General features: G+C 41.0%; 1 protein-coding gene and 1 pseudogene across 1 annotated transcript in view; both read left to right on the top strand.

The window, feature by feature from the left end:
* Positions 1-1,038, top strand: part of LOC113746457 (cytochrome b ascorbate-dependent protein 3-like) — a 7,049-nt gene extending 6,011 nt beyond the window's left edge. Inside the window, exon 4 of the mRNA XM_027282222.1 lies at positions 997-1,038. Coding sequence (XP_027138023.1) covers positions 997-1,038 — 42 coding nt within the window. The remainder of the gene's footprint in view (positions 1-996) is intronic.
* Positions 1,039-6,143: 5,105 nt separating this feature from the next.
* Positions 6,144-15,402, top strand: part of LOC113746456 (trafficking protein particle complex subunit 13-like) — a 9,980-nt pseudogene continuing 721 nt past the window's right edge.

The following is a 15,402-nucleotide window of genomic DNA, read 5'->3' as shown; positions in this document are numbered from 1 at the left end:
TAAACTTTAATCTTTATGTGTTGCTAACGTGTGGACCGCGTAGATGTCGAAGCGTCCGACATTGTGTGAAGTGAAGGGAGGATCAGAGGAGAAAGAAAGGAGCTTTGAAGATCACGTTTCAAAGCCGTCTGAAGCAGGAGGCTTTTCACGGAGGGGTTCAGATTTCCACGAGCTGACCACAAAAATCTCACGCTGTGACCAACTCACTTGCTGACATCACTTAGACTTCTCTAACCTTTCCGCGTAACGACGACGATGAGATTAATGTGGAAACGTACGCACAAAGTGTTTTTATGTTTTTTTTCCAAAGTCAACAGACGCGACTTTGTGTGCTCTTTAGAATAAACCCTCACTTTGTTGCGCTCTTGTATAAATAGCAAAGTTACCCAGAGTGTCAGTGTGATTTATGGCTTATAGGAGCTCCGTTACCAATCAGCGAATACATTTCTGCTGCTGTACGTGACACAGAGGAAAACCAAAACACTGAAAACACTCAGCAGGATCTCCATCTATAAATCTATAATACAGATTTATTAGAAATCATTATCGCAGAGCGCAGACTAAAAGCATTTTTTTGGTTTATTTCCTGCGTTCTCCGTCGACCTCTTTGGGGGGTTGAGGTTCGTGACATTTAGAGATTTTTGTTATATTCCCTCAAATAATATGAACAAAAATGAACAAAATATGGAAGCGCTGTCTCGAGCGGGACGTTTTTAATCCTATGCGACCTCGCAGAAAGGGAGAAGAAAAGCAGAAGCAATGACACCAAAGTGGAAGCAAGACGTGCTCTTTGTTGGCCGACTGTAGAGTATGAAACGGCGATGTAAACTCTGTACGGAGTTGCATCTGTGTTCTGAAGCAACCCGACTGTCGGTTTCTCAATCACGATCGTGGACTGATTCACAGAGGTTTTGTCGTCGTGGCTCAGAGATTCGGTTTGAACCGGACCCGGCCGGGTTCGCATGCTCTCCCTGTGTCTTCTTGGGTTTCCAACAGGTGCTCCAGTTTCTTGTCACAGTCCCAGACGTGCAGGTCTAATAATGATCTTAAAAATGACTTTTGCCAGCTGTTTGTGATTGCACGTACTGTAACTCCGTCTGATCTTTACTGGTTTTGGATTTGATCGGCCTGCGGCAGAATAATTGACTTATTGATTCTCTGACAATATCAAGACGCTCTGCTGTCCACATGACAGCGGAGAGATACTGAAGTAACAAGTGGAGAAGTCGATAGATCCACAGCGATATGATCTCTGATTAAAAACAGTGAGCTTAGATTTCATTCAGCTCCACGCTTACCCGGCAGATCTCGACTTTCACAGTCACCGGCAAGTTTGTGAAGGGAGTCGGCTTCGTTAATCGCATCCACTGCAAAACAAAGAGACATTGGTTATCGATCGGACCTGTAAGGTCAGTTACTGAGGCGTTAAAGGACTCGTCCACTTCCTGAGGGGACATCCTGGTGCCGATACTTCAGAGCATGCAGGTTCTATTCCAGCTTAAATCTATTGTGCGTTTAAAATAATAACTCTTGATGCGTTACAATAAATTAGGCTTGTGCGATGTGATGTATACAGCGTATCTATTGTTTCATGTTTCATGTGTCACACGTCACATCTTTATTTATCGTCACGTGGACGTCATTTATGTTCCAACACGTCACAGTTTGATCAGGTTTAGGCAAACTACTTAGTTATGTTTAAGCACAAAAGCTTCATGGTTTAGTTTTTAAAAAGTAAAAAAGGAGGAAGTTATCTCAGGGGTGTGTCTGTGGATCCTTGTTTGAAATTTGAAACATGAAGGCAGCCCAAACAAACAAACAAAACAAACAAACTGGAGGAGAGTGAAAGTACACTGAAACAGGAGAAGACTCCGACGACCAGCCGAGACGAAACACGGAGCTATTCTGGTGCACAGACACTGAACATTTTTACCACCTACACAAGAATCACGTCAAACTGCATGAAGAGAGTTAACGGAGGATCCACACAAGTTGTTTAGTATTATAGTAAAAGAAATAGGGGCCTTTCCGTATCCGTCGTATCGTATACGTCTCATTATCTGGACGGAAATCATCTTTATATCCGGTTTATTATGAAATCTGTTCACATGTTTCAACAGAACATTGTTTTCACACATACAGAGAAATTAAAAGCACCTAAATGGGTTCAGTGTTTGGCTCATTGGTCCTTTTTATTACAACTCGCTGTGTTTGATTTCAGCAGCTGTCAAGCAGTAACACACAGCTTGGGAACTGGAGACATAGATCCATGTTTACACCTCACAAATGAAGCGGATTAAACACTTTTAGAAGTTTACTGGCTCTCAGCTGAGGGGTCACTAGAGCATCTATTCTGGTTCTGCCCGACTCTGCGAAGTTTTCGGGCGCATGAATCTTTGCTCCGCCAGTTTATCCAAAGACATGTCAGCCTCACTGGCTGAAAGAAATGCTGTCTATTTACAGATGGAAAAACACGGGGACCTAGGACAGTGCCTCACGAACCACAGGGACTCGACTTATCGGGTATATAACTATGTAGCACGGTTTATTCATGTTCTTTTATCTTTCTCGTGAGATTTTGTATTGACGACTTTGTCTGAACAGAAGAGCTCTCTTGTGAACCGAATTATACTCTTATGTGTTTTGTTGTTTATTTTTACTAGAGACTTTCTGTATCGTGAAACGACTGTCGAGTCGTGCAGATGCGTTACCCCCCTACTGTTTTGAAACAAACTATAAGAAAAGATAAGTATATATTTTTTATAAAATACTATTTATATTATATCTAAATTTTATATATTAATTAAAGGTGGGTGTGTGTGAAGCTACAATAATAACATATAGTGGTGGTGCGTGGGGTTGCGTGTCGTAAGTATATGATATACACACGCACTTTATCCTTAATAGATATATTATATACTATAATATATATCATCTTATCTATCTATATATATATACACCCCCACATACACATAAACAAGTGTGTGTGTGGTCTCACCACACACCCACCCACACCTACAGTATATATAATTTATATATACTTGTGTGTGGTGTGTGTTGTGTAGTGTATTATATTTAACTATTATCTAATATCACATCCTTCACCACACCATTATATTTATTATATATTGTATGTGTGTGTGTGTGTTATGTGTATGTATATATCTATTTATTTTTATTATTTTCTTATATTATATATTTATTATTTCTCTCTATCTATCTCTATATTCTATCATATCTATATTTATATATATATCTATAATCTCTTCTCTCTCTCTCTCTCTCTCTCTCTCTCTCTCTCTCTCTCTCTATCTATCTATCTAATCTATATATATATACACTACCTCCATACTAACATACATACACACCACTTTATATACTCATTTTATACTACACACACACTTTATTTTACTATATACTATATACTATACTGATATATATACTCTATATATATCTAAGTTTATTGGCTGAACCTGACACATCATCTGTCAGTGACTGTGAGCTCTGCACGGTGGACAGGATATATGCTTGCTTGTTTTGTTATTATAATAATATATATAATTATATAATTATAATAAAAACCATAATAAACCCAGCAGCAGACCTCAGGTTCAGTTTCCGGAGCTAATCTGGAGCTAAGTGAGCTAAACCACACAAACAGCAGCTGACCTGAGTTCAGTTTGGCTTTAAGGTCCAACAACAGACAGAAACGTCTCATTTAGACACTGCAGCTGTCACCCGAGTGTGTTTAATTATGTTTAATTATGTTTAATTATGTTTAATTAAATGTAAAAGTCTCAGCTCAGTTAGCGTTAGCGCTGTTAGCAGCGTCTGTTTCTGACTTTAAACCGACGTCAGCTGCTTCTGTCTGTGTCTGTCTGTGTCTGCGTGTTGTTGTAATCGTGGTGAATAATAAAAATACCTTTCAGAGCCAGCAGGTGTTCTTGTTTCGTCTGAGTCACGTCCATGTTTTGATTTTTACACCTGAAACTGACGTTAGCTGCGATGCTAGCCTGCTTCACTTTGACCTCACAGGAAGCGGATTTCCGCTCTGAAGGTGGAGACACTGCCCCCTCCTCCCCCAGAGGCCAGGGTGGGTACTACAAACAACAACAATTCTTTCAGCTCTAACCCTTCTGTCTTCTGCATCCTCTTCTCTCACACCAGCTACCTTCATGTCTCCTGTCTGGCAGTTCAAAACCGCATCCTTCTACCAATATATTCACTATCTCTCCTCTGAAACCTCTTCAGTCTGGCCTCTCCAAAAACCTCTAACATGACAGAGGACCACCTGACACTGTGGGGTCTCTGAGCAGCCCTTCAGCAGCAGACTGCTACACCCACGGTGTAAGAAGGAGAGGTTCCGCAGGTCCTTTCTCCTGCTGCTGTGAGACTTTACAACACCTGCACATGATCATGTTGTTCTAGTCTCTTGTCATGACAACCATTGCTATTTTTTTGTCCCTTGCTATTTTTTTGTTCTTGTTTGTTTTGTTTTTTGTTCTTATATATAAAATATCAAATTTACAGTTAAATAATGTGCAACAACTGCAAAAAAAAAAAAAGAATAAAATAAAATAAAATAAGACAAAAAATAAAAAATCTTTGTTGTTGCTGTCTGTCTGTGAAGCACTTTGGGCAACAATTCTGTATGAAAGGTGCTACATAAATAAATAAAGTTGAAGTTAGGACCAAAAAAAAGAAAGAAAATCTTTGTTGTTGTTGTAGTTTTATGCTTTTTACTTTTCTTCTAATCTTTAGTTTTTCATGTGCTCTGTTGCCTTCAGAACTGTTAGTTTTTGTCTGTTTCTGTTTTTACTCTGCTCTGTGAAGCACTTTGGGCTACAGCTCTGTATGAAAGGTGCTATATATAAATAAATAAAGTTGAAGTTGAAGTTAAGACAAAAAAATAGATAAAAATAAATAAATAAATTCTTTGTTGTTGTTGTAGTAAGTGAGGTTACAGGGAGAAGAGATAAAGAAGGTGGAGGATTCTAAGTATTTAGGCTCAACAGTCCAGAGCGATGGAGAGTGTGGAAAAGAGGTGAAGAAGCGTGTGCAGGTGTAAAGTGTCAGGTGTGATGTGTGATAGAAGAGTTTCAGCTCAAATGAAAAGAAAGGTGTACAAAACTGTTGGTGAGACAACAGAGACAGGAGGCAGAGCTGGAGGTAGCAGAGATGAAGACGCTGAGGTTCTCTTTGGGAGTGACCGAGATGGATAGGATCAGGAATGAGACAGCACATGTTAGAGGTTTTTGGAGAGGCCAGACTGAGATGGTTCAGAGGAGAGATAGTGTTACGTCCACTAGGACTAACCTAGTCAGACAATAACACGACAATCATAACAATCAAAGTCTTGGTGGTAGTGAGGAAAAAAATGGTTTATTTATAACAAACAAAAGATACTCAGGTGGGGTAGGATGGGACAAAGTGATTGTGCCAAAGAAAGTGAAATTAATATAACAAAAGTAGGACTGTCTTCTCTGGAGCTACAGAAAAGAAACACAAACAAAATGCCTAACTGACTAACTAACAAAAGACTTCTCAGAACAGTACAAAAGGTGGCACAACCAATAATCCTAGTGAGTTAACAAAGACAATGCCTACGTGTGTGGGAATGTACAGGGTACCCCAGCTTACCTAGTCCCAAGCAAAAACAACCCCCCACCACCTCTAACAACTCTATAAAGTTGACAAGATTAAACAAGATCAGCACAAGCGCAAGTGGAAAGAAGGAGCAAGAGAGGGAGAAGGCCGGCGACATCCTCCATTTTAAAAAGCCTTCTCCTTCACCATTGGCCAGCTGGAAATGTGGGGCGCCAATAGCAGCAGTGGCAGCCAACCTTCACAGGTGAGAAGTGTTTCTGCTGCAATCATCTAGTAAAGAAAACACAGGGAAGGGGGAGGAGAAACACAAAACACGCCTCTTGTGGCCAGGCACGTAACACCCCCACTCATATAAGTCCAAACATAATGTTTGGAACCAAGCTTATAGCACCTGGTACTGAATATATTGGTAGAAGGATGCTGAGTTTTGAACTGCCAGACAGGAGGACATGAAGGTAGTTGGTGTGAGAGAAGAGGATGCAGAAGACAGAAGGGTTAGAGCTGACAGGAGTTGTTGTTGTTGTAGTACCCACCTTGGCCTCTGGGGGAGGAGGGGGCAGTGTCTCCACCTTCAGAGCGGAAATCCGCTTCCTGTGAGGTCAAAGTGAAGCAGCTAGCCTCGCAGCTAACGTCAGTTTGTGGAGTAAAACAAAAACATGGACGTGACTCAGACGAAACAAGAACACCTGCTGGCTCTGAAAGGTATTTTAAATTATTCACCATCGTTTACAACAACACGCAGACACAGACAGACACAGACAGAGACAGCTGACGTCGGTTTAAAGTCAGAAACAGACGCTGCTAACAGCGCTAACGCTGGCTGAGCTAAGACTTTTACTTTTAATTAAACATAATTAAATGTAATTAAACATAATTAAACATAATTAAACATAATTAAACATAATTAACACACTCAGTGACAGCTGCAGCGTTTAAATGAGACGTTTCTGTCTGTTGTTGGAGCTTAAAGCTCAGACTGAACTCAGGTCAGCTGCTGTTTGTGTTGTTAGCTCACTTAGCTTCTGAAACTGATCCTGAGTCTGCTGCTGGTTTATTATTGTTTTATTATAATTATATAATTATATATATTATTATAACAAATAATAAACAAGCAAAACAATATGTTATTAGTATCTTTATGTCTGTGTCTGTCACCGTGCAGAGCTCACAGTCACTGACAGATGATGTGTCAGGTTCAGCCAATAAACTTATATAGTAAATAAAGTGTGTGTGTGTGTGTGTATATATATACATACACACATACACACACACACACACACACACACACACACACCCCAGACATTACATAACAGACCGTACAGACCCATATCTATAATAGATATAATATTATAATATATATAGTATAACTACTGTATGTAGGTATTGTATTTAGGGTGGGTATATAATGTGGGTGTGTATACAACAAGTGTGTTGTGTTATATAAAATCTACTAATACAAGTTGTGTGTCCGTGTGTATATGTTGTGTGTGGATTATATATATGAGAATTAATCCGATATATATATGATATATGTAAATAAAGTGTGTGATATATAATAATTAGAAACTAAAGTGATTGTGTGGGTGGGGGTGGTTGTGTGGTCGATACTATAATATAGAGACACACAATATAACAACACCACAAACACAACACCACCACTTATATATATATACTTTATTTATAGTTTTTTTCAAAGACAGTAGGGATGTAAAGCAACTCACGACACGATACGATTTATTTATTTTTTTAATCAAAATGAGCTTTAGACAAATTATGACCAAATAAAATTTTCTTTTTATTTGTAGGAAAAAAATCTTTCTTTCTTCACAGAAACTCTCAAACAGTTTGTGTTCTCTTATACAAACAAACAACAAAACACATGAAGAATATTGCCCTGGTGGTCATTTTTTTTGCGCTCTTGCGTTGTTGTTGTCGCTCACGAGGTAACTTGTGTCACACGATGCATCGTTACATCCCTAAAAGACAGTTACTGGGGAAAAAACAAAACAAAAAGGCTGCCAGACAGTTGACAAGAGAGCTCTTCTGTTCAGACAAAGTCGTCAATATCAAAATCTCCAGAGCAAGATAAAAGTACATGAATAAACCGTGCTACATAGTTATATACCCCGATAAGTCAGAGTCCCTGTGGTTGTCAGGTCCCCGTGTTTTTCCATCTGTATAATAGACAGCATTTCTTTCAGCCAGTGTGCAAAACAAGGTCAGGAGAATACGTTTCTTAGCCACCGCCAAGCCATCTGCACGTTGCATCCAAAGATGGCCAGGTCGTGGTTAGGCTGAATGTCTTTGGAATAAGCTCAAACTCAGAGATTCATGCAGTCCGAAAACTACGCAGAGTCGGGCAGAACCAGAATAGATGCTCTAGTGACCCCTCAGCTGAGAGCCAGTAAACTTCTAAAAGTGTTTAATCTGCTTCATTTGTGAGGTGTAACATGGATCTTATGTCTCCAGTTCACGAGCTTGTTGTTACTGCTGACAGCTGCTGAAATCAAACACAGCTGAGTTGTAATAAAAATGACTAATGAGCCAAACAGTGAACCCTTTAGGTGCTTTTTAATTTCTCTGTTTGTGTGAAAACAAATGTTCTGTTGAAACATGAACAGATTTCATGTAATATCCCGATATAAAGATGATTTCCTGTCCAGATAATGAGACATATCACAATACGACGGATACGGAAAGGCCTATTTCTTTCACTTATATACTAAACAACTTGTGTGGCTCTCCTCCGTTAACTCTCTTCATACTGTTTGACGTGATTCTTGTGTAGGTGGTAAAAATGTTCAGTGCACCAGAAGTAGCCCCTCGTTTAGGTACGAGCTCCTTGTTTCGTCTCGGCTGGTCGTCGGAGTCTTCTCCTGTTTCAGTGTCACGTTCACTCTCCTCCGTCTCTGTTTGTTTGTTTGTTTGTGCTGCCTTCATGTTTCACATTTCAACAAGGATCCATCTGCAGCCTTACAAACTCCACAACACACCCAGATTTCTGCAAGACATACCCCCTGAGATAACTTCCTACCTTTTTTACTTTTTAAAAACTTAAACCATGAAGCTTTTGTGCTTAAACATAACTAAGTAGTTGCCTAAACCTGATCAAACTGTGACTGTTTGGAGCAGAAGAACACAAAGCGACGTCCAAATGACGATAAATACGATAAACAAAGAGTGTGACGTGTGACACATGACATATGAAACAATAGATACGCCTGTATATCATCACATCGCACAGCCCTAATTTATTTTAATGCATCAAAGGTTATTTATTTTATAATGCACAATAGATTAAGCTGGAATAGAAACCTGCATGCTCTGAAGTTATCGGCACCAGGATGTCCTCAGTGAAGTCACTTTAACGCCTCAGTAACTGACCTTACATGTCTGATCAATAACCAATGTCACTTTGTTTTGCAGTGATGCGATTAACGAAGCCGACTCTCTTCACAAACTTGCCGGTGACGTGTGAAGATCGAGATCTGCCGGGTAAGCGTGGAGCTGAATGAAATCTAAGTCTCACTGTTTTTAATCAAGATCATATCGCTGTGGATCTATCGACTTCTCCACTTGTTACTTCAGTATCTTTCGCTGTCATGTGGACAGCAGGGCGTCTTGATATTGTCAGAGAATCAAATTAAGTCAATTATTCTGCCGCAGGCCGATCAAATCCAAACCAGTAAAGATCAGACGGCGTTGCAGTACGTGCAATCATCAAACAGCTGGCGAAAAGTCATTTTAAGATTCATTATTAGACCTGCACGTCTTGGGACTGTGACAAGAAACTGGAGCACCTGTTGGAAACCCAAGAAGACACGGGGAGAGCATGCGAACCCTGCCGGGTCCAGTTCAAACCCTGAATCTCTCTGAGCCACGACGACAAAACCTCTGTGAATTCAGTCCACGATCGTGATTGAGAAACCGACAGTCGGGTTGCTTCAGAACACAGACTGCAACTCCGTACATGAGTTCTTGAGAAGTTTACATCGCCGTTTCATCATAACGTCGGCAACAAAGAGCAACGTCTCGCTTCCACTTTTGGCGTCATTGCTTCTGCTTTTCTTTTCTCCTTTCTGCGAGGTCACATCAGGATTTAATAAACGTCCCGCTCGAGACAGCACATATTCCATATTTTTGTTCAAATATTTATTCGAGGGAATAATAACAAAAATCTCTAAATGTCACGAACCTCAACCCCCCCAAAGAGGTCGATGGAGAACGCAGGAAATAAACCAAAAAAATGCTTTTAGTCTGCGTCTGCGATAATGATTTCTAATAAATCTGTATCATAGATTTATAGATGGAGATCCTGCTGAGTGTTTCAGTGTTTGTTTTCCTCTGTGTCACTGTACAGCGCAGAGAAATGTATTCGCTGTATTGGTAACGGAGCTCCTTATAAGCCATAAATCACACTGACACTTCTGGGTAACTTTGCTATTTATACAAGAGTCGCAAACAAAGTGAGGGTTTATTCTAAAGAGCACACAAAGTCGCGTCTGTTGACTTTGAAAAAAACCCATAAAAACACTTTTTGCCGTCGACGTCTTCCACATTAAATCTCACCGTCGTCGTTAACGCTGAAAGGTTAGAGAAGTCTAAGTGATGTCAGCGAGTGAGTTGGTCACAGCGTGAGATTTTTGTGGTCAGCTTGTCGGACGGGAGGGACGGAAATCTGAACCCCTCCGTGAAAAGCCTCCTGCTTCAGACGGCTTTGAAACGTGATCTTCAAAGCTCCTTTCTCTCTCTGATCCTCCCTTCACTTCACACAATGCTCGGGCGCTTCGACATCTACACGGTCCACGCGTTTAGCGACACGTTAAAGAATTAAAGTTTATGGACACAGATTCAAGTTTAATCTTAGATGCAACATCAGAGCGTCGTGAAGCAAAAGACGAAACGTGCTTCAGGTCAGAAGTTCAGCAGCCTGTACATGAAAACACGATGCAAGCAGCATTGTTTAAAATAAGACAGGTGTGAATATATTTCCACAGTTTGAGAAATCATCTTGCTGTGTAGAACTTTTTTTATTATCGTAATAACATACATGCATGTTTGTACTATAGCTGTCGATTAAAACTATTAGATTAAGCGTCAATTTCGATTTAAAAAAAGTCCAAATTCTTCAATTTCATTCTCTCAAATGTGAATATGTTCTGGCCTCTTCGTGACAGGAAACTGAAATATATTTAAATTGTGGACAAAACAAGACATTCGAGGATCATATTTCATAGTTTTCTATCATTTCATGGCAACAGCTAATCGATTAATTGTTAAAAAATGATCAACAGATTAGTCCATAATTAAAATAATTAGATACAGGCGCTTGTTTCTTCTTGGCTCAGAGATTATTAACAGCAGGAGACTTCATAAACCGATGCATGACTCATCATTTTTGTATGTTTTCTGCCTTTTTTTTTTTATAGGAGATTCGTTTGGTCAGCTAATGAGGGATGACCCGTCCACCATCAAAGGAGCGGAGATTTTAATGCTCGGGGAGATGCTTACGTTACCACAGAACTTCGGGTAATTCGCCGTCGTTAAGTGTCAAACACTTAACATGAACTGCTTCTCGTGCTTCAGACTTTAATGATTTGACTCTTTCCTGACGCAGAAATATTTTCCTGGGCGAGACCTTCTCCAGTTACATAAGCGTGCACAACGACAGCAACCAAGTTGTGAAGGATATTCTCGTCAAGGTATAAAAAAAAAATAAATACCGACGCTTATTACACTCTTAACATTTAACTGTCTTACCCGTAACCGTGTCATGTGATCCCGGACAGGCTGACCTACAGACCAGCTCCCAGAGGCTCAACCTCTCGGCGTCCAACTCCGCAGTAGGAGAACTCAAACCTGAGTGTTGCATTGATGACGTTATCCACCACGAAGTCAAAGAAATCGGAACTCACATGTGAGTTTTCCTGCAGTGCATACACAAGACATCTTCACAAAAAAAAAAATATATATTTATTTCCCCTTTCCTCCAATTTCCCAGCTTAGTTTGTGCCGTCAGTTACACCACTCAGTACGGGGAGAAGCTCTATTTTCGGAAGTTCTTCAAATTCCAGGTGAGTTGTATTCCGAGCGCTCTCGTTAGACGACAGCGGTCGAGCTCGTGTGTTAGCTTGGAGGCAGGGACGTCACTAGGTTTAAGAAACTGGGGTGGCTTAGCCCATAGAGGAGAAAAGTTATTGCGCGCGCCGAAAATTTTTTCAGAGCACCAATTAAAGCTTTGTCAATCAATTGATTAATCTAAGACGATGACGCCTCCATACACCTTCAGCTGCTTTACCAGCTAAACAACACCAGTTAAATTGTGCTAAAATACAAATAAAAACAATTGCAGGTGCCATACATACCTGCACAAAATGAAGAGGGCAAGTGTTTCATAACTCATCATCATGGAAACATTATACAGGAGAAGACTGTTCTCTAACCACCACCCTAGACTTACCAACATCTTCATAAACCAGGCCATCACGATGGTTAACTCCCCTGCCCCTCTTTCACCCATCCTATTTTCCCCTCCACCTGCCAGAAAACTAGAAATCTGCACCATTATTTGCAATATACCTTTTCACTTTACATTACTTTTTAAGCTTTTTTAGCTGGGATTCAAACACGGAACATTTTGGTTTATTAATTACATGGAACTTTTCTGCTGTTAGCTAAGTGTTAGTACCAGCAGTGATGAATGCTTACTTTCTTGAAAAAGGCTCTAATGTCCATCCTTCACCCATGCGTTCGCGCTCTGCTCTTTGCGCTGTGAGGTTCGGCTTGTGTACTTCAGAGGTAAACACGCAAGCGGCATGAGCAGGGTCGCATGGAACATGGACTGGAATTTCAGTGATGTGGGCGTTCTCTATATGAAAAAAGTGGAATGGATTGTATAATGACGCACTGAAGGGGCTCTCTCTACCGGGGGGCTGAAGCCCCCCTAAAATAGGCTAGTGACGCACTGCTTGGAGGAGGCGGAAATGTCACACGGCCCCACACAGAGCGAATGCAATTACCATCACGCTATGGATTTGGTGTCGGGGGGCCCTCAGTGTGTGAACTAAACGTAACCTCATTCTCTCCTCAGTAAGACCTGTACTCTTTCGTTTCCTAGTCAGAGTAGATAACTGTTTTTTCTGTCAAATGGAGTGCGAGAAGACGACAGCGTTCAGTTTGCAATCTATCCTCCATCAGGTTCTGAAGCCGCTGGACGTGAAGACCAAGTTCTACAACGCAGAGGTGAGTCTGAAGTGCGAGCATCATTCTGCAAATAGAAGAACTGTTTGTCTGACATGCAGGTTCTTACCGTAGCTTATGTAACATGCTTCATATCATATTTCATTTCATAGTTCATAGGAACATTTCCAGAAGCTTAATGGGGGCAGTTTAGTTTTAAGACGAGTCTCCTGAAACCCTCGTACTCCAGAAACGTCAAAGGAAAACAAAACAAAACAAAAAAAAAAGTGGAGATCGAGTGTTTTCCTCACCGGAGACGTCAAGCTTTTCCTTTTTTTCCTCATGTTCATACCGTAGCTGTTATTTATTTTATATATATATTAGTGGTATGCAAATATTCATTGTCCTCTCTTGGCATGTAATTCATTTGTTTATTGTGCTTGTATTTTATTTTCTCCATTTAGAGTGAACTCAGTTCTGTGGTAATTGTTTCTCTGTTCATCGCTGAACGTTCGCTTCTCTTTTTTTTGGTGCAGCGCGACTTTTGTCTTTTCCCCGGCGGCCAACGGAAAGGTGCAAAACGGAAGAATGGAAAGCGACGTGACGAATCATTAAAACACCTGCACACATCGATTTAAACGCGTGAACGTGAACTTTCCTTCTTGCTTTTTTTTGCCCCTTTTTTTTTGGACGCTCATGCTCTTTCTTTTGCAAACTCATCCTACACAGGGCTTGGACTTTTAATTGAAGCTTGTGGTGTCAAATTGTGGTGGGGTGGGTTGCTCGATTGATGTTTTGATTGATCATCATCTCGGGATTATGTTGTGTCGGGATTTAAGTTGCGCAGACGTGAATGATGACTTCTGTATTGTGGGTTGAGATAAACATGTGACGCAGCAGATTCATCGTCAGTGATCGGTAATCGTTAATGAAACATATATATTTTGATTGTGGTGTGTGATAAAACCGGTCGGTTTCAGGTATTGGTGGAAGGCTTCGCATGGTGAGAGATGCTGAGCTCTGTGATTTTTAACATAACCCATTCAGAACGGTTCATGGTCAGTTCTCGTGTTTTGAATTGCAGGCATGAACTAATCTCTGCTTCTCTCTCTCTCTCGGTGTTCTTACGTATAGTAGAGGTTGCACTGAGGTGCTTTTCCAAAAGCATCAACTAGTTGTTCATATAAAAAAAACAAAAACACAAGAATCCTTTCCTCCAAAACACACGACTAGTTTGTCGATTGTCGCCGTGCGCCCCTACTGTATTTCCTCTGCTGGTCATCACTGTACTAACAATGTCCTCAAAGGTGCACTGAGCAAACTTTATGTTAATTAATGTCACTTAAAGAGTGCTTAAAGGATATGGTCCCGTTTTCTAACCCTATCTCGTGTTCATTAAGACATCTGGTTGTGATGATCCTCCTGTTCATACTGGCTTAACGTGACGGAGGACGAAAACCACAGTCCCGTTTCAGCTGAAACTATAGAAGCCGTCTGAGTCGGTGGGTGTTTTCCAAAGTTATCGTCTTTTTAGTGCAAATTTCTCCCCCCCCCCTTTTTGTTTCCCTGGGCTGTTTTCCTGCTGGTCTGCCGTGGAGGGAAGGTGATTTCAAAACTAAAAAAACTAACTTTCGAGACTTGTTTTGTCTGACTCTGCTGAAGCTTTAAATTAGCTTTGGTTAAACGTTAGACGGCTGTGGATTTCGCCCCATATTTCTTACACTGAGTGTCTTTTCGTGGCCAGTGTGGAGGAGAAAACATTACCAGCAACGAGCAAGTATGTGACTAAGAGACACTTGAAAAATGCAGACCTATCCTTTTAAGACAGTAGCATTTTGCCACAGACCTAACCCGTCTTAATACCTAATTTTAAAGTCGATGTGTTGCTCAGTTCGCCTCGGAGATTACATAACGTTACTTAAACGTGAGCGCCGAATATCAGTCTGACTCCCGGCTTCTCCACTGCGAACAGATGAAGTTTTCCTGGAGGCTCAGATTCAGAACATCACCCACCTCACCCATGGTTCATGGAGAAGGTCTCTCTGGAGCCCTCCATGATGTACAACGTCACCGAGCTCAACACGGTCGGTATGGAGATGACGGGTGAGTGTGATCCCAATTTGGGGAAAGGAAAGTCTCACCGGAGTCACTCTCATCCGTAACCTTTCCCTTCCAGAGTCCACGTTTGGGAAAGATGTCCTACCTGCAGCCCATGGACACGCGGCAGTACCTGTACTGCCTGAAGCCAAAACCGGAGTACGCGGAAGGCCGGCGTCATCAAGGGGTTGACGGTGATCGGCAAGCTTGACTCGTATGGAAGACCAATCTCGGAGAGAGGGGAGGCTCAAGAACTCAGCTGCAAAGAATGGTATGAGGATGTTTTTGTTTTTTTACGTGTAAGATCTCGTTTATTTTGTCCTCTCGTGTTTTTTTGTTCTATCCTTGTTTTGTCCTCCAGGCTCCAGGGTACGGAGACATCAGAACTGTCTTTGGGATGATTCCTGACACCGTCAACCTCGAAGAACCTTTTGACATTTCTGTAAATCCCAACTGCAGTAAAAAAAAAAAATCCAGTTCTGAACCTGCTAAAACATGTGAGACGAACCACAGAGTTCC

This window comes from Larimichthys crocea, chromosome IX (assembly GCF_000972845.2).
Source record: "Larimichthys crocea isolate SSNF chromosome IX, L_crocea_2.0, whole genome shotgun sequence".
Taxonomy (NCBI): Eukaryota; Metazoa; Chordata; class Actinopteri; family Sciaenidae; genus Larimichthys; species Larimichthys crocea.
The sequence above is the reverse complement of the archived record's forward strand: the minus strand, read 5'-3'. Positions and strand labels throughout refer to the sequence as shown.